The sequence below is a fragment of the Falco biarmicus genome, chromosome 1 (genome assembly GCF_023638135.1).
Source record: "Falco biarmicus isolate bFalBia1 chromosome 1, bFalBia1.pri, whole genome shotgun sequence".
NCBI classification, from domain to species: domain Eukaryota; kingdom Metazoa; phylum Chordata; class Aves; order Falconiformes; family Falconidae; genus Falco; species Falco biarmicus.
In genome coordinates, this window is record NC_079288.1 from 72,658,533 (window position 1) to 72,685,259 (window position 26,727).

Consider the following 26,727-nt stretch of genomic DNA (forward strand, 5'->3'; position numbering starts at 1 on the left):
AGCAAGGGGGTATGGAGGATGTAAGGCTACAGAGGCCACGTACAGGGTGGTTAAACAGGAATAACAAAAACTGCATGGAAGGGCAATAGAATCCATTCATAGTAAACTGGGTTTTTAGTGATACGCTTCCTGAGCAGAGTCACCTGTAGCTATATAACACACCCTTTCCATGACAAAGGAACAGAAACTATGGAGTATCTAATAGCTTACGCCAGTTCTGTGTCACTTCAGAGTTCTACATCCCTTTTCTTTTAATTTTATCAAACATTTTGTAGATCATTTAACTGGGGATCCTAAAACTGTTAGTAAGTCACCCATGGAAAAGAACTTTCTTATTTCAACAACTAATATGGGCTCAGCCTTTCAGCATTACCATTAACCCCATTACTCCTTTCTTGAGCAGGTTAATTAGTACATTGCTAAAACTTGCGCTATACAGTCAGCGAAAGCAGGGTTCATTTACTTTAGCAGCAGTAAGGAAGGAGACACCCACTGTTTATTAGCAGAGCTCAGTCTTAAAGCACCTGACTGACACAGAAAAGGACAATTTTCCCTGCTGTTGACCACTTCTCCACATTTAAATGTAATCTGTTCCGAGAATAAATTTAGCTGCATAAAATTATTGTCTCAACTGTTACTGGTCCATGAAAATGGGAAATTATTTCTTTTGTTCCAAATTGTGGTTGAGGGGAGGGAAAAACGTACTGGTGGTTTAGAGGCAACAGCAGTACAATGGACGCTTTTGTATCTGGAAAGCTGAATCGGCAGTTTTAGTTGAAAATTACAAATACATAACTGGATTACAGAATGTTATGTTACACAAGATACAGTTTTACTGAAAAAAGTCATCAAGTGTTTAACTGCGCATACAGCCTTCTACCTACGAGCTCTCTGAAGTCAGTCCCAGATGTTTCTCCATCGTGTGATGTTTGGTGCTTACAAAGTAGCTGCTGACCTGTAGAACCAGAACCTTCACTACCAGCTCTTTGATATTCTTGGTAAGACATCAAGACACTAACTGGGTTAGCCTCCGTAACATTGCAAAGACACAAACTCCTGAAAGCAAGATGAGGCCGACTGAGAGACATCATGATGCGTATTATGTAAGTAGCCTAGAAATTCTGTCATCAGACACATGTATGTTCTTTTATAAGTAATTTTAATTATCTTTAATAATTACTGATACAGATTTTGATTTAAAAAAAAAACCAGCAGTTTTGGTCTCTAATTGCAGAATCTCTGAAGTTTATTTTAAGCATTTAACCATACTGAAGAAAACCCAGAATCTCCTTACGGTCCATTCCTTTTATCTAACACGTAGAATCTCTCCTCCTCCAGGACGGTTTTGAAACAAAACAGGGATTTATTTTCTTTTTCAATTCTATATATTGCATGTGCACAGGTCTATATCTATCCTTGGAAGTTTGCTCTGGTTTCTGAATAGAGTTCATCCTTTTACTGGAGCAGGTAAGGAGCATGGGTTACTGGGATATGCAGCAGGTGAGTGATGCCTTTGAAGAGGACAGCTGGCTCAGAAAGAAATTTTTACTGATTCAGTGAAGCAACAGTACTTATCTGATGAGCAAGAGCCAGCTGTCCATGTTGCTGGTGTGGTATCGTTCACATCCTTTCTTCCAAAGCTACGCTGACTGGTGTGGTGAGGAAAAAAATAAGAGATGTTAAAACCTTTTCTCTGGCTGGGTCTAAATCCAGAATCATATGTTCAAATACTTTAAGATTCCATACCATATTGTTAACACTCTTGTCAAGTATCTTAAATGATTGCCTAGAGGACAGTTTCTTCTTGGGCCACAGGTATCTTTGCCTTTCTGTATTGCTACACTGTCTTTATTTCGTTTCTACAACACTTCTAATCTAAATACAATTCCTGAGGTTCCTTTTACTGTCATTCTGTCGTCATTTTCTTTCTTTATACTGTCCATATTTAATACTAAATCAGATTATTGTTAAAAGTACATCTGTGTGTACCTTTTATCCTCTGCTTAGATTATAGAACAATTAAAGGTACATTACAGTTACTTTTTTGTATTTGCTAGCAAAAGGGAGCAGGATAGAAGCCCACAGCTGTTTCCAAAGACAAACTACTCTGTGTTCAGTCATTATTCAGCTGACTATTTATAAAAATAACTGACAGTAGCAGCTTTTTTCAACTAAGAACTGCTTGTGTCAAGAAAGTTCATGAAAAAAGTTATGAACCATGACATAGTCTGACATGACATTGTGATGATAATTCAGTACTTTTAGCATAAAAATATTTTATCTAGTGTTCATTGTTAATATTTTGAAGCACACCTGAGTAGAAACCAAGGGACCAAGTACTAGAAAGCCTGTGCATGGGCTTTAGTGTACTTGGCCAGTTGTCTGTACAAAAGCTCACGTGTAGTTTTAGAAATACAGGTGAGCTAACCGGCGTGCTGTGCAAGGCTTAATTTCCATGTTGGCAGTCTAAATAATAACTCACAAAAATGGTATCTAGCACTTGTAAAGAGATAGCCACTTAAAAAATGCAGACTCGCTTTGAAAAAAGTCCATCTGAAATTGAGAATTCCTACAGATCTAAGCAGGTCATGGTGGGGGCAGGGGAGGGCAGAAATGTATGCTTTTAACATGTCACTTCGATGCATACAGCAAAAAGCTATAGCTTTTTGACCTCACTCCCCTCAGCGGTCTAATCAGCCTTATGCAGCTGAGCTTCGTTCACGTTAAGGTGCGATTACTGGTTTAAAAATGATTATCTAATATGGATATTTCTGTGCAGATATCTCTTATCTCTTTGCCACAGCAAGATCATCCTGCATACAGGTATACTGTAATTAAGTGTGTTGATTAATATATACAGGAATCTTTACCTTCTTTGTAAAGGTAGGGCAAAATCTGAAGATTCTTACAGCCATGGTCGAGGAAGACCAAGCGCAGTTGGCTTGACCACGGTAGACAGAGGTGGTGGAAGTACCCTACCACCTGAACCCTTTGCTCCAGTCCACGCATGAAAACAAGGATGAGTTGATATCCTGGGTTTGTTTCCTTGCAAACTTGGGTATGGTGTTATCACGGGAGGCAAAACTATTTCCACGGGCTTCAGTACAACCCTCTTACGTTCTGCATGTGTCTTCCTAGCAAGGGTCTGTCTTTCGTACGTCTTGCCAGTAGGCGACAAATAAGATGTGTGCTTCAGCACTTTAGGCAGAGCTGTGGCTGAAGCAGGATTGATAGATTTCTTCAGCTGAACATAGCTGTTTGTTTGGTTCACATTCTTTTGTTGTATGTTGCTGACTGCTTTAGACACAGAAACTTCAGCCTTAATATTAGATACAGTTTGACGGCGAAGGAACTCCACAGTCTTGGGCTTTATACCACCACCAGTAATATTACGTCTACGTTGTGTTACTTTCTGCTTTTTCTCCTCTTCCTTTGATTTTTTAACAAAACTGCCATCTAGTAGTCCTTTTGCTGGAGCATGAGCCAAAATGTCTTTAACAGGCACATTTTCAGAAGAATCTTTCTGAAAATTTCAAAGGAAACAATGCATCTAAGCCACAGAACCCAGCTGCAAACTCAGTACTTTAATCCCAGATTCTTCAGAATTTACTCCACAAGAAAACTACAGTAGTATTTAGCAGAAAGACTTAAATCATATGTGATAAATGCTACCCAACCTTTTTGCTTAAGAAATTAAGAACGTGACTGTTGTGTGAAGAGTTATCTGAGCATTTGCTCTTCAGAGATTGTGCCCTCTACAGACCTGAAGAGGGGAAACTGAATTCTAGATTTTTTAATGTGTCTCCCACACTGACTTGCTCTGTACTGTGTCTGTAATAACATGCATACACATATGTAAGTGTGTGTATCAGAAACAGTTATTAAAATACAGAAATATTAGCAGTGATATTAAATACGAGTAATTTGTATTATAACAAAAATCCTTGCTCATAATACATAAGCAAGAAACTTTCAAATCAGATTAACTAGAAACCAGGTCAACATCCAAAGCAATGAGGAAAAAACTATTTACAACTAGCCAAGAAGAAGGCTTCCGTAAACCAGAAATTTCAGTTTGAATTGTACTTAAAGTAGACTTTTTCTGCCTTGTGGAAAAAGTTCATCTCCAGTGTCACCTAAAAACTGGCCACAGCAACAATTGCTTCTGTGCTTCAGAATTTGACTAATAAATTACTCAGATCAACTACCTGAAACAAAAGTGTTTCTTTCTCTAGAGGGACATAACGTGGTAGACAGATGTTACACAGCACAATTAACTAAAACTTACTAGCTTAGGGAGCCAGGCTAAAAAAATATTTTACATTGAAAAGAAAGAGGTCAAAACCAGGTAACTTGAAAGGCTTCTCGTGTGATTCTCTTACTCTTAATAAAATCTTCTAATTTCCCCCAAGACACAAGTTTCTTTCAAGCACTGTAACTGCAGTATGAAAGAAAGTGGTACAAATAACCAAATAAGATCTTGCATCTTTACATGAGGAAAACGTTGATGCTCAGAGATGCAAACTAGTGCTTTAAGGCCTTTCTTCAGGAATCCTGCCAAGTCTTTTCCATTACTCAGCAAAAGGCCCCCTGCCTTTCAAGCCAGATTTGCATACGCCTTAGTTTTGGAAGGAAACTTATTCATAGCTGTTTTATTCAAATTCTAATGAAGTCGTAATCCCTAAGGGTGACAGTATCTTCTTGGATACTGGAAAATCTTGGTGAGACATACAGGCACAACAAATAACCTTACTAGGCGCCATTTATCATGAGTCTGGTCAAGCTGTGTGTTTCACTCCAAGGTGTGACAGCAAGAATCTGTTTCTTCTGGATATTCCTAACACTAACTTACAGCCAGAGACTGCTCTGATCGTGAACAGCTCCATTATAAAAAGGCACATGCTGGAAAGCTGTGCTCAGCATAAAGCTCTGAAAGTGGCACATTTCAACTGCTCACCTATTCTTTGTTCTTAAGACAATGAGAGAACAGCCAGGACTACTATTTTTTTTTTTAAATGTTCCATTTCATATATTCTTTTGTGGAAAATGGCAATATTCTTCTTCTGTGAAGTGTTTTTAAATGGTAGTTTTCTTAGCTTACCTTTCTCACTAGAATAGCTAAAAAACAGCCACTGGAAATTTCTGATGGCTCCATTTTGAAAAACATTTCAGTGGAAGCCTTTGAATTAGAGCAAGTAGAAAAGACGGGAGGAATAAGCCTGTAAAAAAATAAACGAATGACCAGAAAATAGTATTTAAGGATATAAAAGGAAATAAACAAGGATGTATTAAAAGTAGTTTTCCAAATTATGTCTATTATGTATATTAACCACCAGATAATAAATACATATCAACATTATTAACAACTGGGTTGTTTCTCAGGTCTGCAATTACCAGATTATCAAGTTGTTCATGAAGTTGGGGAATGCTCTGAAAACACTAAGCAGTACACACAAACTTTAAAGGTGTTGTCTTTGAGTTACTAAGTGTATGCTCATAATAAGATGATATGTCTAAACTAAATATCTTGGGTTAGAAAAAATTGCCTATTTGTAGTAACTGAGAGCTGTTTTGTCAAATTACAGTTTTGCAGTGAATCAGTGAGGAAGAAAGAACTAATCTTTTTCTCCTGTTCTCCCTGTAGACTTGGTAAAACAGACTACAAGGCTCACATCCTCCCTGCATTACTAAATAAAGCTATATCCTATGACAAATCAGAGGGTTTGCTTTTAGATCACATAATTCAATGCAAAAATGTGATAATTTTATTTTAACAGATGTCTGACCCTGAAAATTGATGCAGAAATTAACTCAAATTTGGTATGCCAAAGTGAGATGCATGAGTGGTTTAAATTCTCCTCTATACACACCCGTTTACAATGCGTACACTTAAAGGTAAATCCTTTGCTAAAAACTGTTTTGACAGTGGGTACATGCTTAAAATCACCTTGACAATTTCACAGCCCTAAGACCAGCTGTATGACCCCGAACTCCAGCAAAGCCTCGTTTTGTTTGGCACCACTCCAGCACTGCAGAGTAATTCTAAAAGATAGAATACGCATAAGCACAACTGGCGTAAGTTTCCTGAAAGCTCTCAGTCTTGTTGGAAAAGGAAATTAATACTAAGTCTATCTGTGATGATCACACAGGATCTCACAGACACTACTGTGAATACAGGGGCTAGTAAGTTTTTCGTTCTATCCTGCATTCTTACAGTCAAATAAGTTATCTAATTAATTCTAAGGAAAGTGTACAAGGAATTGTCATAAGTAGTACATGCATCTTAAACAGTGAGAGCTTTCATCTTAACCATAATCACACTGTATCTTTTATTTACGGTGTTCTACTGCTGCTCTGTTTATGCTGGTTACCATCAGCTTTATTGCAACAAGAACATTTAGCGTAAAAATTCAAGCAGGCTGCTCTTTTCTATCAGTGATTTGCAAGAAAGATGCACTTTGTTGTATCTTAACATCATGCATAACATAACTCTTTTAAATTTGGGTTGGCCACAGTTAACATTTACCATTTTAATCATGCAGAGTTTAACTAAACTGAATGATATCTTGAACAACAGTACCTTTCCCTATGATAGCCAGGTCATTAACATCATGTAAGATAATATGAAATCTAAAAATACGGTATTACTTTCCCGTGCTCTTTGCAACAAAACCACTTTTAACCTGCATTCCGTAATCAACTGTTACATCTACGTGCAAGTAAGTGCCAACTGTTTGCATTTATCTACTGTGACTGAAAGGAAAATCCAGAAAGTACCCATCAATCTTTTAACAATTGCTCCAGCTGAGGCTTTAACTACATAAAGTATACAACACACATTTTTCCTACGTATTTGTTATGATTGCACAGTATGTTCTTTTACTGTGACCTGTTCCCCCCAAAAGTCATTCATCTGAATGCAGGGATGAGCAAGCCTATAGAAGAGGTTTTCACTCTTCTATACTCACATTTTAAGAAGTCATTTCTTTTTCCCTTGAAACTGGTAATTCTAGGTCAGAAGCTGACAGCATACCAGCAAGTTCCCTGACTTCTAGTCTCCATTTTATCTTAAACTAGCTTCATTCTCTGAATACTGATAGGATAAAAGCAGTATCTCTATCAGAACCTCACCACAATGTTATTTCCAACCAGTGACACGTTCCTCCAATCTCAATTTCAGACGGGAACAAAAACGTTAGAGGAAAAAGTCAAGAGGATGAAAGCACTAAGTAGCAAACATCAAAAGAAATGGAATGAGGGGCAGCAAAAAACTATTTAAAATGTTACTCTAATGCAAGACACAAATCAGTCTAGGCTAAGAATTATGCTACGATTGAAAGTTATACTTCTAATTTTTCCATAGACAAAACTACTCATTCCATACCTATATGGTGGGACTTTATTTCCTTCCACTCCAGATTTCAGTGCTTTTTCCACTACTAGTTCATTTTCTTCTGGGTAAACTGAACAAGTGCAGTAAACAATAGCTCGTACTTCGTTAACTACAAAATAAGAAGAAATTTTTTTCACTGTTCAAGTTCCTCGTGCACACAGTGATTTAGTAAGGACTGAAAACATCGTAAAAATTATGCTTGGATGTTACTTTTACCAATAAAATATATCCTCCTGAACACATTAGCATTCAATCTCTATTGTTTTTTAATAATTAAAATATTTTCAAATATTTGCAGATTTCAGCACAAATTCAAAGCTGCATCCTGCCTTTTCACACAGCTTCCAACGGAGGGGGAAAGTGGCAGCATGCAGGTGGAGTCAGACTGCAGTTACAACTTTTCCAAAGCACAGTATGAGTAAGCCAGTTCTCTACACAATGCTGAAGATTATTGTATTAATGGCTGGTGAACACTAGGACACAGAAATGCCTTGAGGAAATCATTATTTAGGAGTACTGGTTACACACTTACTGTTAACTAACAGCATAATCGGTGTATTTTTAATTATATAAAAACTGGTGACAGTACAATGGAATCGATAGCACAAGGACTTCCCAGAAACTGGGGAGCTAGCACACTTACATTTCATTGCATGAATCAACTCATTTAGCTGCCTCTCAGCAAGAATACTGAGTTTATCCTCAGATACAGATCCCTGGAAAAGGTGTCTCAGCAATCCTGCATCTAAATAAAGAACTGTAAGTGTATTATTGCAACTTGTAGTGTGTTGACTTTAAGTTGTTTCCACAAAATGCTTTGGTATAAGACCCAGTTGTTATTGGTGCAGTGCAAAGGTAGGTCTTGCAAATTACAATACCAAGGAGTGCCTTAATGATTCTTCTTTCCCTCTTTAGCTGTAATTTAGCTGCTTCTATGTAACAAAAGTTGTACAGTAAATGGACTTATACAAACAATCAATAAAGGAAGGAATGTAATCAATGGAAAATGATACACACGTTGGTATCTTGAAATAGATTTTCTGCCTATAATAATTTTCCCTTAAAAGAAAGGCTATATTCACTCTGCTCCCAAGAATAACCCTCAAAACTTCATACTATCAACTTGAAGCAGACACACAGAATTATGCAAGTTATTTAGTATGTAAGTGTTATAGTAGTTAAAGTAAGGAAGTTTTTTTTAATAAAATGATACAATTTACTGAGGCAGCTATGATGTCTAGACCACAATACTTGAATGCAATTTCTACCAAGAAGCATGAGCTAGCTATTGTACTGAAAGTTACCTCCATGTTCATTTAAAATAAAGTCTATTGGATTGCCAACACCCAGTCCAGAGCATTGTGGTAGCAGCAAAATAACTTTTGTGTTTTGAAGTCTCGAATCTGTTGGTCTAATCTCGGTAAAGTCTTCATGTAACAACTGAATATCTGAAAAAAGGGGAAAACTCAGTAGTTCCACATGCAAGCAAGCCTGCCTAATTTTAATGTGGTAAAGGGGAAGAGACTGATGTTATATAGGCTTCCATAGAGCTAGAGCCCGCTAGACCCTGATCCTCCAAAGTACGCCCCACTGATTTCAAACAGGTTGAAAAACTAGCCAGAGCTGAGCGTCTTCCACTGAAAAGACTGCTAATGGGTTCTAAAGTCTTGCTGCTTTCTGTTCTGTTTGTGTCCTCCAGGTAAACTGGACAAGTGCATGTGTTTTGGATTAACGCTGACAAATGGCTGAAAATCAGTCTGAAAGCAACAGCCAGGACTTGAAACAAATGGACCCAAAAGTTCCCAGCTACACCAACTGCTGTACAGTAACTACTTATATGGAAAAATTCACCCTGACATTTCCAGAGCCTGCATCTATGACATGGTTAACTTGCAGCCTTTGATGAACTTGACTGTAGCTGAAGAGGTGTCAGTTCATCCTGTGACAAAAAGATAAGTTGCTACTGCCCTCCCCAAGTCCTCAAATATGAAATCTCTGGCTACTGCCCTCCCCAAGTCCTCAAATATGAAATCTCTGAACTGATAGAATTATGCCATATTTATATATACCACAAACACCTACATAACAATACTTCATGCACACCAACTGTTTAAACACCTACTTTTACATCCAATGTGACTGAACAAGTTCCTCAGTTCTGCTGCTTTTGCTGAGGATTTCACACCACAAACAAAAATTCTGGACATGCTGTTGTTTGTCAGCACTGACATATGGGCAGTGGTCAGATGGGAACCTACATGAGCCACGATAATGTCATCAGCTGTATTCAACAGTGCATGTGCAGAGTGTACAGCAAGGCTGCGAGACTTATCCTGGAAAATAACGACACAGAAATTACGCGTAACCAACTATGTTGGTTTCTATGAACGCCAACCTCCTTTCCAAAATCAGGGAAGTATTTCATTGTTTTCATGACAAACAGGAAAGAAGGGAGGAGAAAAACTAATCGGGGATAGCTGCTAATACAGAATTAAAGAAAGTACAAAACCAAACATCTTAAGTCATTCACTAAATTTAAATAATATAATTCTGACTAATGCATAAGAAAGCATAATATCTGGAGGTTAAAACAATGTAGTGCGTATCATTGCCATGGGGAGGAATGCCTAGCAACAGCCAGTTCCAGAAAAGGCAAACATAAGCCATAATATGCAGAATTCATTCTCTGAGGCAGCTTAACAGAGAAATGCAAAACTATTCACCTAGCTCTTGACAATAGTTATAGGAGAAATGAAGTCCTTACAGATGAAAACCCAAGATTCTGCTGGAATGTGAACACCACAGAGGCAGATTTGAATGCAGAAAGCACAGGGACTTCTCAACAAGAGTAAGTGAACTCATGCTACAGGTGATGAAGAGAAGAAAGGCAAATCGGACATTCCCTCCATTAAATTACTTTAAAAGGCAAAGAGTGAAGACACAGACCACAGGTACCGTGTATTGCACCAAATCTGGCAAACACTGATGATAAAGGGGAGCACTAAAACTTTTAAGTTCACATCAACATCTACATATCTACTTACAGCATTCAAGTACCACCCTACCCCACCAAAGAGAGATGGAGTTTTTGAGGGTTCCATTTCCTCACTTTGAATATTCTTAAGCAGTCATACTCAGAATTTGTTCCTGTGACCTAAGGGGCTCTCATATATAGTTATTTTCTGTAAGTCTTCCATTCAAAATACACATACTGAAATTGAATATTGAATACTGAATTGCTTTGTAAGTCGGCTAATAAATTTTGAGGCTAAAATTTCCAGAAAATGAAAAAGCATGTAGTGAAAATGCCCTTTGAAATGTTTCTGCTAGGCACCCAAGAATCATCAGACACTTCAGGTAATTTGTGGTTGTGTGTCGTTGAACGGTTACTCCAAACCACTGCTCTACAACAGGAACCTCTGCCCAGTCTTGCCTGGGGAGGCTAATGATGGCAAGTCAGGAAAAAGACCAGTAGGGTTTATGAAGATTTAGGAATCACACTGCACAAAATATAAAGAAGCATCATTCCATCACAAATACACAGTTGAAGAGGAAGAGGGATTATAGTATTAGCATACCATCATCTACTAACTGGGGGTAATGCATACAGAGTTACACAGAAACTGTCCTCGCATTTTCAGAAACGTCTGCCTCTTCGACCACTTTCAATGTTTTAACAGTTTTAAGATTAAACTTAAAACATTCTACTAACTTAATTGTAGCAATCGATTATAACCATTAACATTGCCATGCTAAATTTAGTAAGTGGAACAGTTTCTAACCTTCTAACTATTAAAAAGGTCCAAACCCTTATGAGTATATTGCTGACTGCCTGACTTAATAGGACAGTCACATGATACATGACCTCATTCTCAAGCAAAGCATTACTTTAGTTTGCAGATTGTATTATTCAAGGGTGACATCAACTCACCTGCAGGAAGAGTTTGCAATCGGCAAAAAGATCTAAATTAAGCAGTTCTTCTTTAAGAGAGGAAGGAAAAAACAATACATCATGACAGTGTTGGTCCACACTGTACGTATAACGGTCGAAGTCTGACACAGATTCAACTCTTGTGAATCCCTTCTTCTTCAAATCTCTGAAAACATCTTGAAGGCTGTTAACATGCAACTGACCATTAAATATACAAGAGTTACTTAAGCAATGTAGCTCACAATCATTACATGGGGTTTTGCCCTTTTTTTTTGTGTGTGTGAGTATACACACATGCATATATACATAAAAAAGTGCAATACTGCCTAATGGAGGAGGGGAATTCACTCTATTTTAGGTATGTAAGTTCTGGTTTGAAACAATTAAGTTAATAAGTCTGATAAAATAAATTCAGAAAGAGGTATGTGTCTCCAGAGGATGATTCAAAGCATCAAAACATAAATGTCCATGTGCTCAGGAGACACTGTAGCAAATGAACTGCCTGAATACTTTAGTCCTTCCAATTGCTTTCAATTTAGCCAGCTCGCCAATTAATTTAATGGCTGATAACTGAAATAATCCTTGTGTAAATGTAATGAAGGCATAAATGCTGAGGTTTGCAATTCAAGTATCATAAAGATTTAAAGGTATATACACCAAGACTTGTTTGTTGCAACGCAGTTTTATACAGCGCCATAAGCTTACGTGGTCCGTTAGATGTAGGATCAATGCAGCAGCTTTTAGTTCAGTCTTACTTAAGGTTACAAAATCAAAACCAGCCTAAGACACCTCTCTCTTGAAAAGCCTATAATCTAAGCACGGAACACTGGTCCAAGACAAGAGCAGGAAAACAAAATTCTTGACAAAGTAATAAAATGGATTACCTGTCTAACAGAATAGATAACAGAATAACCTGGTGTGGTTCATGTATCAGTACAGAACTGGGAACACCAGGGGTTTAGAAAGTCTATTTTTATTTCAAGTTTACACTAACCTTACAGAATAAACACCAATTTTAAGTATTGGATCTGTCTTAACACTCTTTGCCAAGTTATGACTTACAGTAATACATCCACTTTTAAAACCATTTTCTCTTTATTTTTCATCGAGTTTGCTCACCCATGCAGAGTTTTTTTCTAACTTTATTTCCTCATTTATTTGGTGAAAGACCCACACAAGCAACAGAATAGTAAGAAAAACTGTTTCACAACTTTGTCACATTTTATGAATACCATTACTGCAACATAAACAAACACACACACACACCCCCACAATGTCACTGGTCTAAGCAGAATTTACTATAGGAAACTTGAATTACTGGTAATAATATAACCTGGAAATTCTAAAACAAGTGTGTAGCAATGGTCTAAGCAGAATTTACTATAGGAAACTTGAATTACTGGTAATAATATAACCTGGAAATTCTAAAACAAGTGTGTAGCAAACTGTATCCCTTCACATGTAAAACATCAATATTAGATGATACTTTACAGACCTTACCTGATTTTAGATGTGTTTATCCAAACACATAAAGGTAAAGCAGAAGCCCTTTGTTCCTGCTTCCGTGTGGTTTCTGGTAACATGTATTCAATTGAAAGAGCATCATGTTTGATGCGACATCTTGCTAGTGCAGCTGCCAATTTGGTCCTAAAACTACAGAAGTTTTAGCAAGTTTAACAAGACACAAGTTTAGTAAGTTCTATAAACGTTTACATCAGCTACTAACATGCACCATTTCTATTACAATAATATCTTGCTTAGAAACCAAACGTGAGGCCTCATTTTGCAAGCCCCTACAGAAAATACAGTTACAAGACATTTTCTACCCCAGATAGTGGTAGATGCAAGGTACATCGGTAAGATTGTTTTACTTTAATGCACACAGGACTGGAATTATAAGAGATGACTCTCAAGTATGTCAATCTCTGGAATACAATCATCAGATATTTTTGCATGCTTGAAGATATAAATACATTCAGGTGCAGAATGAGCATTTGATGCAAGCTAACCTCTAAATGCATACAGAAACACAAGTATGATGACAACCAGGAGTCAATTTCATAATTCTGACATTTTCATTTAAGAGGAAATATTCCCAGTCTTTTCTTCCCACAAGCTTTATGCATGATCTTGATACATGATAATTCAAAGCAAATAAAAATTGCTGGTGAGCTACTTCAGATATCAAGGTGTATTAGTTACTGGCCTCCAGAAACACCCTGTAATTGTGATATTCATAAACTTCTGGACTATTCTAAATCCATCAGCAACACAATTTTGTCCAATAAATGCCTGTTGACCTCATCAACACTGACAAAATAAATAATTGAACACTACTTAAAATGTTTATTTTACATATCTTTTTAATTATATTGAAAATAATATTTAACAAAGTTGCATAATAGAAGTATTGCTACATAAATGGATGTTATTCCATTCCATGACCTGTTAACTCTATTACACTCCTATTTATGAACATTTACTATTTAGTTTCTTTTCTAAATTGTATGAAAAAAATTTCAACTCCAAAATAAGATTCTAGCAAAATAATCCACAATATAAACATGGCTTGTTAGCTCTATTTTTCTTAACTCTTGGAATATGAAAGTTCCCCTTTAAACCAGGTTCTCATTAAAAATAAAAACAAAGCCCACGAAACTCAAAAGACAAAAGACATCTGTAATAACTAGTTTTAAAAGGCACTGGTTATACAAATCTGTATTTCTGTCAGTATATATCAACAAAAAAAGCTTTTTGCATGTAAACCTGTATAGATAACGCTCTATCTTCCGAACTTCTGCTACAGGTTCCTCTTCATCAAAAATCTCTCGTGCTTGAAATTTTCGGTCTTGCAGGTCATAAAGCATCACAACAAGCAAGCTGGTTAATTCATCTGGCTGCAACAGAAAAGTAACTGGATAGAGAAAGTGACACAAAGCATGCCTTACGTCTGCAAAAAGATCCGTATCAAACAGCAGTCTCCCATGTAAGAGGCACTAAAAACTCCAGTGAAAAGCTTATTCCTAAGGATGTGAAAAGAATTCCTCATGAAGAGTTACTAGAACATTGACTGAAATACCCAACTTAATTATTTAGCTTATCAAAACTTAAAATATTTTCCATACAGACTGATAATATACTATATCTTAATAACTTTTAATGTTACCAGAATTTAAACTTTGAAATTATTTTCTCCTCATGAGGTAGTTCCTTGAATAGCTAAGCTAACAAAGACTTATTTATCAATTTTTCTCTTGTAGTAATCTTTGGTATATAACAACCAATGAGCTCAGTTATAATAACCATTCTGCAGCTGGGACATATGTAAAATCTTCCCATGTCTAAATGTTTACAGCAGGGAGCATCCTCTTCTTAGGGACAGTAATTAACAGCACTTCTTGTCTACCTCTTTTCATGACATTCCTATAGTTCTTGTGCCTTCAAAAATTCTTACCTTCTCACAAATACAACTGAAATTAGCTAGAAAACTCAAGTTATCAGGGAAATACCACCAAACAAAAAATGTTGCCACGGAAGTCTTAGTTCCTTACAAAACCAAGCCAAAAATCAAATGTGTTAGATCATCTGCCTGCTCACATCAATTTCCACAAATAACATCAGTTCAAATTAATCTTGTAATTTTCAAGGGCATGAGAGACTGAACTGGAAGGAATAGCGCATTACTCTGTCAGCTCTAGGTTTTTTCAAAGCAGGAAAGCCTGTTGAGAGAGTAAACTGGACCAATTTTTGCCAATACAAGTGCAATATTTGTCTGCAATACAGTTTGCCCAGGACATGAAACATGGGTTCAATGGATTCTTTTGTCTGACAGGGTTCACTCCATGCTTTCCAGCTCCCAGGGCAGGAAAGGAACATGATTTTTTTCCCCACTCACAAGGGGATACAGCTGGGAAGGAAAGCACATGGACACGGACTGGCTCATGGACAACATGAATAAGCAAGTATTACACTGCAGTAGGCATTACGGCTCACTCTCCTGCCGTCTTTCTTTGAAGGTTTTGATTCCTAGCAGTAAGGTGCAACAAGAATTACAACAGATCTACATACACTTAATGTATCTGCTACCTTGGAGACTGATGCTTTAGACTACCTAAAAAGGACAGCAACATTTCAGTCTTAGGCTACCATATAGTTCAAAACAAAAGAATTGTTCTGAAGAATGTTGCAGAATCCTCAGAAAATATTCTAATTACATCAACTCAGAAAACACAAAATCCATTTCCTCATAAAAATGTTCACTTACTATTGACTGGCACGGGTAAATGCAACTATCTAACAGTATTTCTTCAAGAAGATCTTGATCTGCAAAAAAAGAAAATATTGACAAGTTATGCTATGAAATGTACAACATTCTATGGAAGAAAAATAAAAACTTATTAATCATTACAGAAAAAGCTGGAAGTGTAAATATAATGAAAGTTAACGGCAAATAATTCAATCACAAACGGTAGCAACGCTAAAAAAGTTGCATGTAAAGGAATTGCATGAAAAAGTACAGAGTTTAAACATTTGATTCCACAAAATGCTAACAACACTTAGATATAGTCAAATATTTGAGGGATACAAGTAGTCTAGTAGTCATCTGTAGTTCAACAAAAATTTCCCCAGATTTCTGGTGTTGGGCAGAACTTTTTTTTTTTTTTTTTTAATATCTTCTCTGCTGCATCATTTCTGTTGACAATTCTTGGAAAATTTTGTACTTACATTTTAAAGCACTGAAAGCCAGTTCATAAGATTCACGCTGGGAATATTCATCTTTAAAAGTCAGCATGGGAGATACTGAGGCATCACCATATCGCACCAATATTCTATCCTTACGCTTTTCAGTATGAATGCCTTGAAAAATCTTAGCTGCATTTATGTATACAGAGTCATGATAGCCATTCTTCTCAATCAGAGTCATTCTTTTTTCAACAGGTCCTTTTTCATTAGAAATTTTAATTTTACTCAAGTCTGAAGTTATCATTTATAACACCCTCATGTAAAGACACCACATTACTTTTAGAACCTGGCAACTCTTCCAGTTGCTGATTGTGTAAGCGCAAGTCACAATCGTGCTGCCTCTGCAAAAAACAAAGTTGGTATTGAATGATGAAGTTTTCTTTCAACAGAATATTATTTTCCCTTCATTTTCAGGTTTTCAATAGAATTTATTTTCTTTTTTAGGTTCTAATACTGCAAATCTGTATATGCATATATTATCTATACTTCAAAATATATATACATTTCTGTATCATCTTACACATAGTAGAGTTCTATAATAGTTTTCTTACCTTATTTATTTTCACTAATGCAGATACAAAGACCTGTTACTTGTTTCAAGAAGCCAGTGCTTTACCATCAATGTTCCTGAACAGACTATATGCAGAGATTTGATTCTCTGTGTCTAATAAGAAGCATTATTATTGCAGATAGAATAGTATCTCTTACTAAGAATTCTCCTTTAACAAAAAGACACTACAGAAATTTCAAAGCATCCATCATCTCTTCCAAAGAAGAACCATCTTGAAAAGAGTTGAAGTGAATTCCACATGCTTGTTCACTAAACTGCATTATCGACTCCTAAAAATGGATAATAGAGATCACCTAAGTGTTAATATATTTAATGTATTACCTAAACAGCACAATTTTAAATGCAGGAAATCCTTTCTGACAGTCTCTAAAGATATTACCCAACTCTCCACAAGCCCATGTGTTTCTCAAATTTCCTTCACACTTTACATAAACAATAAAATAAAAATTTCCTTCCTAGAGGTGGAATAGGGAAGGCTTCAAGAAAAAAAAATTAAAAAGCCCCAGTGTTAGCTGAATCAAAAAATATGCTTAAGTTCCACATAAAACTTGCTTAAAGTACATCTAGCACAGTGCTTCAATTTACCCTACTTGCTCTGGTTGCAATAATATGCACTTATGACAATGTTTGGAGGCTCAGAAGTCAGGTTAAATGTTCAGAAGAGGCCTAAGACAAGATAAATTTAATCGCAGAGTAAAGAATAAAATAAAAAAAAAGAGAGAGAGAACCAAAATAAAACAAACTAGTTTTCCTGTCTGGGGAAGAATAATACAAGAGAACTATGAGGAATTTAGCAGCTTTAACATAGAAAGCTAGGCATGGTCTGGTGCTGACAAAAATAGTTCTGAATACTTTAGGATTAACACCATCGAAAAGCAGAATTTGCTCTTTTCACCAGCGTAAAAATCAAAAATACAAGGTGATACTCTGACCAAACAGAAAGGATCTTCTCTTTTGCTACACAATTTACTTCAGTACAACCATTCTCAAGCTTTTTCCCTGCCCGCCCCCACATTCCTCAGGATAAATTACATACCTCTTCTCCCCAGGTCAGACTTGCTCAGCTTTCTTTTTTCCTCTCCCCTTTCCTGCCCCCATCACACAAAACAAAGGAGGATGGCAGCATGCCGCGTTGGAGGGGAAAGGAGGAACACAAGCTGTTACTTCTCCAGCAGGCAGCCACCAAACGCCCCATGCTGAGCCAGCATTCCCCCATTCAAACTCCCTCTCCCCAGCACAGGTGACACTCAACCCACTCTTCCCCTCTCCAAGACTGGCACAGGTCAGTGTCCACCCAGCCCAGCATGCTTCAGAAACCTCACCAGTGTTGCTTCCTGAATTCTGGCACCTCATCTGGAGGAGGCCACATGTCATTCTCCTTTCCCAGGACTTGCTCCACAAAACTGACAGCCACTAACCCTGCAGAGGCAACTTTTTACTGTCTCTATATAGAGGTCCTGGGCCTCAGGCAAACAGCTTCTTCCAGTGGGAATTAAGCTCCAGCATCCCTGGTGTTAGATGCAGCACTGATGGATCCATGGAGCAAACAAATTTATTTTATGAAGCCCTACTGAAGCAGAACAAGCAGTACTATCAAAAAAAGCACTATTTTTCAACAGAATAAAGTACCAAATTACCTAAACCAAATTTAAACTCTTGTGCTTAGAAAGGAGAAAGAAAAATACCCAATAGTATAAAAATTCCTGACAGAGTTTACAGGTAAGTGACCAGAAGATATGTGTAAGACTTCACAGAAAAAAGAACAGCATCTAAGGACCTGGAGCTCAAACCCCTTCTCCAGCTGAGCACAAAGTACTCCTTCTTAGCGTATGTAGCAAGTGAACTAACATTTGTGCTGTCAGGACTTTCAAGACTTGAAGGGTTTCCAATTACTGTTTGCAACTTCTTTGCCAAAATCCTTTTTGCTGGCCCGCCAGACACACTGCTATTAAGATTATTTGATGAATATACTTTCCCAAAAGACAAATGACATCTTAATAAAGATGACAGTGCTCTGCCCTGTGCAGACACATTGCACAGTTGCAACACTGTAAATCACAGCTTTGATTAATATGAAGCTCAGCTGGGAAGAACTAGAGAAGAAAAGACCCTGCCTTTGTCTATGGAAGAAATGAGCTGAACCTCAAGCAGATTACTCAGCTGAGTGGCAAAAAAATCCTCAAGGTCCCAAGAGGCCATCATTCTCCTAAAAGAGAGAATGGCCTTTCAAAGTTCAGAAAATAAATTTCCACTCTTTAGACAAGAAAATCTTCGAATGAAACATGAATTTGTTGTTAGGAGGTTGCTGAAGAGAGATGAAGAAAGAATGTGAACATAGAAAAAAAAAAACCAAACCCAAAGAGTTCTACAAATGCTAAATAAATCAAAATTAAAAAAAAAATACCTGGTGTAGACCCAAATGCAGCATCTCTCCACAAAGTTTTAGCACGCTGATTCAATGTTAAAAATACATACACACCCTCACTGATCTGGCTGACTACAGGTACAACTGCCTCATCTACAAACCAGAAACTTGCGGTTGCAATAAAGCTTCCAAGTTCTGGCCAATATAATTCCACACTATTTTCCTCAAGCTTGATCAGATTTGCAAGTTAGAGTAGTAAGTAACAGGGTATGCAGAAGAAGGGAACTTAAAGACACCTGTGATTAAAATTTAATGGACAGCTGCTGGACAGCTATTCTCCATGACACCTAGAGTTTCTGTTATGAACAGAAAGCACTTGCCTCAGGATAATATTGGTTGTGAAAGCACTGAAAACAGACAAGAAACATCTCCCCACTTCTGCTTCCAAGTCATAATCCACTAACCTGATGACAACAACCATGACAACTTGCTGTTAGCCCAACAGTTCAAGTAATCTCAGCACCATCACAAGGGAAAGGGGGTGCATCTTGTGTACCTTACCTCTGCAAAGGGATGTACAAATCTCTTTTCTGCAAACACCTGTATTATGGGTGGAGCTAGATTCCCATAACACAAATTACTGTTACCCAAGCACAAACAATAGCAAAAGATAAGAAGATTGCAGGTTTCAAATAGTACAGTGGGAACTAGAGAGGAGAATGGGGAACTAGATCAGACTATAATGCTTTACAGCCAGGCAGTGCAAGGTAGGAGGCCTGGAGGCATTCACATCTTTTCCTGTCTTTTTTCCAAAGACTAAGTGGAGCTCTCAGCTGCTCTGGGAGGCTCTGTATTTGAAGCATTCAACACGTTTAAGAGCACCTGAAGAGATCATGGGTCAGTGAGAACAAAGACTTTACACTCATGCTCTGAGGAAGCTCTTGAACAAATCATGAGGCAACCTTTCCCTCACTCCCTGCACCATTTGGGGAAAAGTAACACGTCAGGTAACTGTCAGGCACCCTCACAGGACAAACAGAACTGTGTGAACACTAGTAGGTTTAAATATGTAAGAGAGTTTTAATCATTGCTTCCCAATACCAGAGATACGCTACTGTTTTAGCCAGTATGCTTGCCAGGAAGAAAAACTGGATTAATTTATTTGAATGTTCTCAGTTTCAAATGAAACTGACTGTAGACCATGTGGTCCTGCAATTAGGAACTAACAGCACTAGAAAAATATTGTATCTGTGGCACACAATATAGATCCATATGAAGAGCAAATAAAAAAATGTTTCCTGTTTATGTGTAACTTCACTTAAAGTGGAAGTTAACTAGCGTACCATAAACACTCAGCTTGAATAATGGCTCTATGTTTGATTTAATGAACTCTGGTGAAGAGCGTTATAACATTTATTCTCTATACAGCATAGCAAAGGATTTCCACACATAGACACACACACCCGTCAAAGTCACTAATTTGTCTGGTTTTATATCAATACATGTATTTTTTTCCTATTTCTTCAGTTACCACCTTTTTTCAGTAGACTGTAGCATTATACAATTCAGGAAAAGAGATAAACAATAAACAACCCCCACAGCATTTGTGCTGTGCCAGGTGCGGCGGGCAGCCCGGCCGTCCAGTACTAATTCACATTAACGGGAATCCATGAAAAGTGGCTCTGCTAGCACAGACTTCGCTCCTCGTACACCAATAAGCAGTAAGTCCCTGACGGCCACGTGCTGTAGTTTTTACCTTATTAATTTTATGGCCGTACACGACTGTACCTGCTTTCTAACATCAACCGTGCCTGTCTGACACCGAGCTTCAGTGGACGGCAAAGCATCTGCTGTCCCCAGCTTCAGCCACGGGAGGGGCAGGATGGCCAGCGAAAGTCGGCAGAAGTCCTCAGCCACAAGACACTCCCCTGCTCCGCGTTATTTATGAGCAGATTCACACGCACAAAAAGATACCTCTCTGCGTAAACACCCAAAGGGTTTCTTGTAACACCGCGCTGAAAGGCCTTAAAAAACAAAACAGCCCCCGCAAAACCACACAGGCGCGGACGGGGCGGCTTCTAAACCCCTTCCCTCAGCAGCCGCCCACGGGCCATTCCCTTCCCGCCGCCGTTTCTGCCGTCCGCGCCCCCGGGGGCCTGAGGGACCCGACGCCCTGAGGGGCGCGCCGGAGCCGCCCGGCCGCTGGAGCCCCGCTGCCGCGGCTGCAGCCGCCCCCGCCCCAAGCCGGGCAAGGGAGCGGGACCCCCCCCGACCGCCCCCGCTACCCCTTACACGCCAGCCAGCGGCTCCCCACAGCCCGCCGAGCCGCGGCGCCGGGCTCGCCCCGCCCGCAGCCTCACCTGCCGGGCCGCGCCGGGGCTGCGGGCCGCTGGGTCCGGGAAGGGGCGCCGCTACCCTCCGTGCTTCGGCGGGGTCCCCCTGCCCCGGCCAGCAGCCTCCTCCGCGCCGGGGGCGGTGGTTCGGGCCGCAGCGAGCCTGCGGTGCGGGGTGGCGGCGCCAGGTCCCGCCGGGCCAGCGGGCGGGGCCGGAGGGGCCGGGGCTCGGTCTGCAAGGGCCAGGCGAGCCCGTCCCGCTCGGGCTTCACCGGGGCCGCCCAAGTAATTCAGAAGCCGCAACAAAATGCCAGGATCCGCCTTGGCAACCGCACGCAGGCGTGCTGGGTGCGAGGCGTGCGGCCCGGGGGCGGCCGTGGCCGGGTATTTGCGAAGATCCCTGCCTCGGCGGCGACAGCGGCCGCTCGCGTGTTCCTCTTCTGGCTTCTTTTGCTTTGGTTTGGTTTGTTTTAAAAAAAAAAATAAATAAAATATCCCGGAACAGCATTAATTTTTGCAAACTCCTTGACCGCTTTAAAAAATGCCGCTTACCTGCACTCGCGTTTTTAACTGCATCGGAGCGCCACCAAGTTACAGGGCTGCAAATCCCACAAGTACAGGAATAAACCCAGATGAAGCGCTGGGACTTCATTCGCACTTGAAATTAGGGCGCTGTTACCATACCCCATGCTCTTGGAATGCTTTAGCTGTCTCATCCTTTGTCTAAACACATAACAGGATCAGGCTTTTAAGTTGTTTCCAGGCTTTTTTTTTTTTTTTTTAATTTCCTGAAAGTATTCCAATAATCAAGCAATAAATCAGCCATAACCTTGTCAGAAATCTACTTCTTCCCCATAAACTTTGTTTCTATTATGTCAGTGCTGCTATGGGCAATCTTTAAATTCCCCCAAATAAGGGAAAATCCCCTGTGATTCAGTTAAAATCTGTGATGACCTTTGGTGTGTCATCTCTCCCGCATGACCCTGCCTGGCACCTCACGGAGGCACCCGCCACAGGCACGAGTGCTCTTACTTTAGAAGTTCAGACTGGCTTCTGCAGTAGCACGGCACAAAAGCGAAGTCACCAGGGGCTTTGCTCCAGCTTGGCTGTACATTGAGTAAAGCACAGTACAAAATCTTGGCACATCCATGTTTTCACAAATGGTGAGGTCCCAGAGTTTTTTTGGGAGCAAGCTCTACTGAAGCACACCAGCCAGTTCTTGTTAGCACTGCTGAAAATTTGGATGTTAGCCAGATCCCGTTCTGGTATCAATGCTATCAGACAACTAAGCAAACCAGCCTGCGACTATGCAACCGTCTGCATTGGGACTAGAATATCTGGAGAGTTAAAAACAGTCCTTGGTTTGCTGATGGTACAAAGAGACCTTTCTGGTTTGGATCTGCCACGTGCTGCAGCAACGCTACTGCAACTGCGGCAGTGGCTGTTAATTACAAAGCAAGCCAGGTAGACTGGGTAAACTTTGCACATAGCAGTTCAAACAAATCTTGAATCCTTCCTGATGAAGGGGAGGAATACGTGATTAATAGGTTGTGTGGATCAATAGGGCACGATACTAGCTAAAGTGTACACGGAAAGGAGGGGTTTGTGTTGTTTATTTCATGTTGTCCAAATAGATATGGCAGCTTTTAATTTTTAAAGGACTCAACTGGAAATTACTGCCCAATGTCATTGTCATTTCTGTGTACTACTTTCACCTTCAAAGCGAAGGTATTATTTCACCTTCGGGTGAATATTATTTTGCTACTGAAGATCAGAGGGAAAAAAAATTCCCTTCTTACCAGGCTTTATGAATTCGGGTTCTTCCTGAAGTTGTATTTGGGTCTTGGCACCGAGAACCAGAAAGTAATGAGAGAAATCAGAGCCAGCAGATCAGCTGCAAACAGGCTTGAAGAGGAAGGTAATGGAAATCAAGTTGCTTTTTTAAAGGCAATAGGATTTCTTCTTGTGTGAGAAGTAAAGGAATAAGCATTTCCAGTATAAACTGGAGTATGTCTACATTCGTCAAACACATGCTTGTAAATTGAGACACCAAATCATTCACAAATACCCGAATAGTTTAAATATTAAAATAATTTCATCAGGTTTATATGAACAGAAAGTTGAAAAAAGGCTTGAGGAAGATGATTAGTTTTCCTGTTCAAATACCCCATGATTATGTGAAATCATTACAAATTTTCAGCTTAAATCGTAATGAAACAGCGCATGGCTGAACCAGCAGAGGGATGCTGGTGGGGATTTAAAAATTCTCTTTTTCTGGTGATCTAAACTCCATATTCTAAAGCATTGCTCTGCTGGCTTGGGCAGAGAGAGACGTTTTAAAACTGCAGTCTTCAGTGTCCTGATTACCTGTGCATAAGAACTGGTTGGAGCAGTGCTGCTTCTGATAGTAGGGTCTTGAGCCAGATTTAAAGGAATGGGATGGGAAGTCGTCTGTTCCCAAATTTGGATGTACACCATTTCTGAGTATTGAGCGCCCAGTGAGGAGTGTGGCCGACTATTCTTTGCTCCAGGCGGGCGATTTAGGTTTCTCTGGAACTAAGAGAAAGCCTCTTTTGATGTAGTTTATTGACACTGCTAAACTCATATGTATCATGTAACTCTATGTACATAGAGCACAAGTATTAATGAACCATCTTGCTTTACAAAATTAAATACTCTTTGAGCAAATGTGCTTCTTCTAACAGCTCATCACCTGGACTAGAAAATTTAAAAATGCACAATAAAAGAGTCAAGCAACATACTTTCTCCCCTGTGGCATATATGTATTAAAAGAAATCAAAATATGAATATAAAGGCAGTTTTGTTTTCTGGTACCAAGCCACTGTTGAATCAACTGAATGCACAGTACTGTTTCTGTAAACAGTTTTCAAGACAAGCATGGAAAGCGATGACAAGAATGTAACCTGTGCAAATGATTTCATTAAAAGCTGCCGTTTTGAAATGTCTTGCATCGGTGATTTTATTTTACATTTGTTAGAATGCAATATTAATTAATTTTATTTCTCTTAGTATGGATTATTCTCTCTTACCTTTGTTTGACTGTGTTAGAAGTTAAAAATAAGAGGCCACATGCACTGAAGCCACCTGAACATGGAGAAAGAGGAACAAATACGTCAGGAGGTCTGTTTGCCCTCTTTTGCAGAAAACATCATTCCCCAGAAGCCCACTAAAGTGTTTTCTAATTTGTTATTAACATTTGAAAATAATTTGAAAAATTAAATAATATTGATCTGTAGGACTGTCCAGAATACAGTGTGGCAAACCCTCCTGCATGGTAATATTCACAGCTTTCTGTTGGCCTCCTGGCATTTTTCAGGTTGGGTGAGTGCAGGGACCTGCCAGAGGAAGCTGCCCGCCGAAATGATCCCTGCATAGAGCCTTTGGCCTATGCAGGATGGGGGAAGAGGCAAAGCCCAGCTACCACGGGGATATTTAGAGGGATACTTACTGTAGTGTAACGGTTTCAGGAAGAGAGTTTGGATGTAGCACGTTGGGAATAGACATTTGGGTTGTGGGGGTAGGAAAACTTTTTTTTTACCCAGCTCTACATAACAGTAGGGGTGCATGAAATACGTGACTGATAGGTTGGTGTGTTAATGTAGTGGAGCTGATCCACATGTCAAATGTGGTATATGGATCTGTTTCATTCAAATAGAGTATTAGGAAGCCAACAGGCTTTTTTTTTTTTTTATGTAAGCTAGTAGTTTAAACTATATATAGTACTACTCAAGGACTGGATATGGTAAAACCTGAACTTGGTGGCTCAAAGATGGTAAAGTGCATTGAGTTGATACTTTTATGGAACTGTCTATGATGGGAATGAGATCTTGCTTCTGAGTGGCAACTTTCAGCTCAGAGTCCATCTGCCTATATTGGAAGCTTTCTTCTTCTTTCTTCTTCTTCTCCTTCCTCTTCTTCTTTCTCTCTTTCTTCTTTCTTCTTCTTTCTCTTCTTCTTCTTCTTCTTGACATTCCCTCTCCACATACATAATTTCTCCACTCCCTTATCACATCTCATAGCTCCCTTCTCTTTCCAGGTTCTTGCTGGACAAAAAAAAAAAACCCAAAACAACATATGAATTACATCAGAACTCCACTAATGATTTCCCTTCACACCTTCCTTTTCTATTTTCGCCTATTATTCTCCCATGGAAAGACATTCTTTTTTATATTTTGAAATTACAATCCCCGTATAATACATTATGCAAACACAAAACCCCCCCGAAGTCTGCCTAAGTGGTCGTGCCCACAAACATCTTACCTGCTGATATTGTCAGTGCTGATTTCTGAAATGCTGAATTTCTCAAAAAAAATCAGGAAACAACTATTTGATTTTTCATATGAAGTGACAGGTACTGACAAGCTATATCAAAACCTAGGAGATCAGTTCGTGTTCATACCAGACAGGAGATCCGTTCATCTTGATACCAGAAGAATTTTACCAGTGTGCTTAACTGCAACTGTTGCAAATATGCACCCGTGACATGGCCGAGCTGTACAGCGCTGTGTTAGTAGAACGTTATAGAATGCTGCATTGTATAGTTTAGCTACTAAGTAGATAAGAACCTCTCCAAAACCAACACATGAGCCAAGCGTCCTGAAACACAGCCAGAAGAGAAGGTCATAGAAAGGATAAGAAGAGGAGCAGGATGAAGCAGAGGATGGAGAAAAGACAAAGATATCCCAAAGGACCACCAGAGGAGCCCTAACCCATTAGGCCACACGTGTAGTAGGAGTGTAGATATGATAAGCAGTTCATGGAACTGTAATGAGTATGCTACCACTTTCTCAGAAATGTCATTGATATGTATAGATCGGCCATATAAAGATAAACAGCGAACAAAGTCAGTATGCACATTGGGGGGAGCTTATCCCCCATGCATCTGGCTCTGAAAATGAAGAATTCCTGCTTTCTAACGCTCCAACCCGGGTATTAGAGAGTTTTGTCTCTGAAATTCATCCAAGTCTTTCACATTGTTGAAACTTTCAATACTCATTTCATCCATGGGAACTTGCGTTTGCTACCTTGTGAAGTTCTTCATAATGAAAGATTAGTAAATTGTTTACTTAAAGTAAATAAGTCATTATCTACTAGGACACCATGTATAACAGACGTGTCTGTACTTAGCATCACATTGTTCTTGGTGGCTATGGAATCTGACCCTTTGTGGCGTTGTTCTGTTTTGATAGCTCTTTCAGACATACTACATTAGACATATGAGGAAGGGTGTCATTTTTTTTGGCCCAACACAGGTTGCAAAATTAAAGTGTAAACAGATCTATTATATAGCAACTGAGAGCTGGTTACAGAACAAAGACATCAACAGTTTTCTGCCTTTTAAATGCTCTGTGAGTAACTGGGGTTTCAGTC

At 39.1% G+C, this 26,727-nt stretch overlaps 1 protein-coding gene across 2 annotated transcripts; it reads right to left on the bottom strand.

Moving 5' to 3' along the window:
• Positions 1–434: 434 nt before the first annotated feature.
• On the bottom strand, positions 435–21,604 carry NSUN7 (NOP2/Sun RNA methyltransferase family member 7). 2 transcript variants are annotated; one of them, XM_056343049.1, is made up of 13 exons: positions 21,364–21,604; positions 16,050–16,408; positions 15,589–15,647; positions 14,091–14,221; positions 12,825–12,977; positions 11,325–11,508; positions 9,516–9,726; positions 8,698–8,841; positions 8,037–8,138; positions 7,385–7,502; positions 5,102–5,219; positions 2,871–3,523; positions 435–1,649 (listed from the first exon to the last, which is right to left on the bottom strand). In XM_056343049.1, the coding sequence occupies exons 2-12, from the start codon at positions 16,309–16,311 to the stop codon at positions 2,906–2,908; spliced, it is 2,100 nt and encodes a 699-aa protein (XP_056199024.1). In that variant the 5' UTR covers positions 16,312–16,408; positions 21,364–21,604; the 3' UTR covers positions 435–1,649; positions 2,871–2,905. The 2 variants fall into 2 exon arrangements, with proteins under 2 accessions (XP_056199024.1, XP_056199030.1); XM_056343055.1 differs by lacking the exon at positions 21,364–21,604 and having other exon boundaries at positions 16,050–18,785.
• Positions 21,605–26,727: the final 5,123 nt, after the last annotated feature.

What these genes read in the sequence shown, in the direction of transcription:
- NSUN7 (XM_056343049.1), bottom strand. Translation starts at nt 16,311, where the DNA reads ATGATAACTTCAGACTTGAGTAAAATTAAAATTTCTAATGAAAAAGGA. An exon ending in TATTTTAAATGAACATGGAG is followed by an intron (nt 8,139 to 8,697) that starts GTAACTTTCAGT and finishes TTCTTTATTTAG; the next exon opens with ATGCAGGATTGCTGAGACAC. An exon ending in GTTGATTCATGCAATGAAAT is followed by an intron (nt 7,503 to 8,036) that starts GTAAGTGTGCTA and finishes CTTATTTTGTAG; the next exon opens with TTAACGAAGTACGAGCTATT.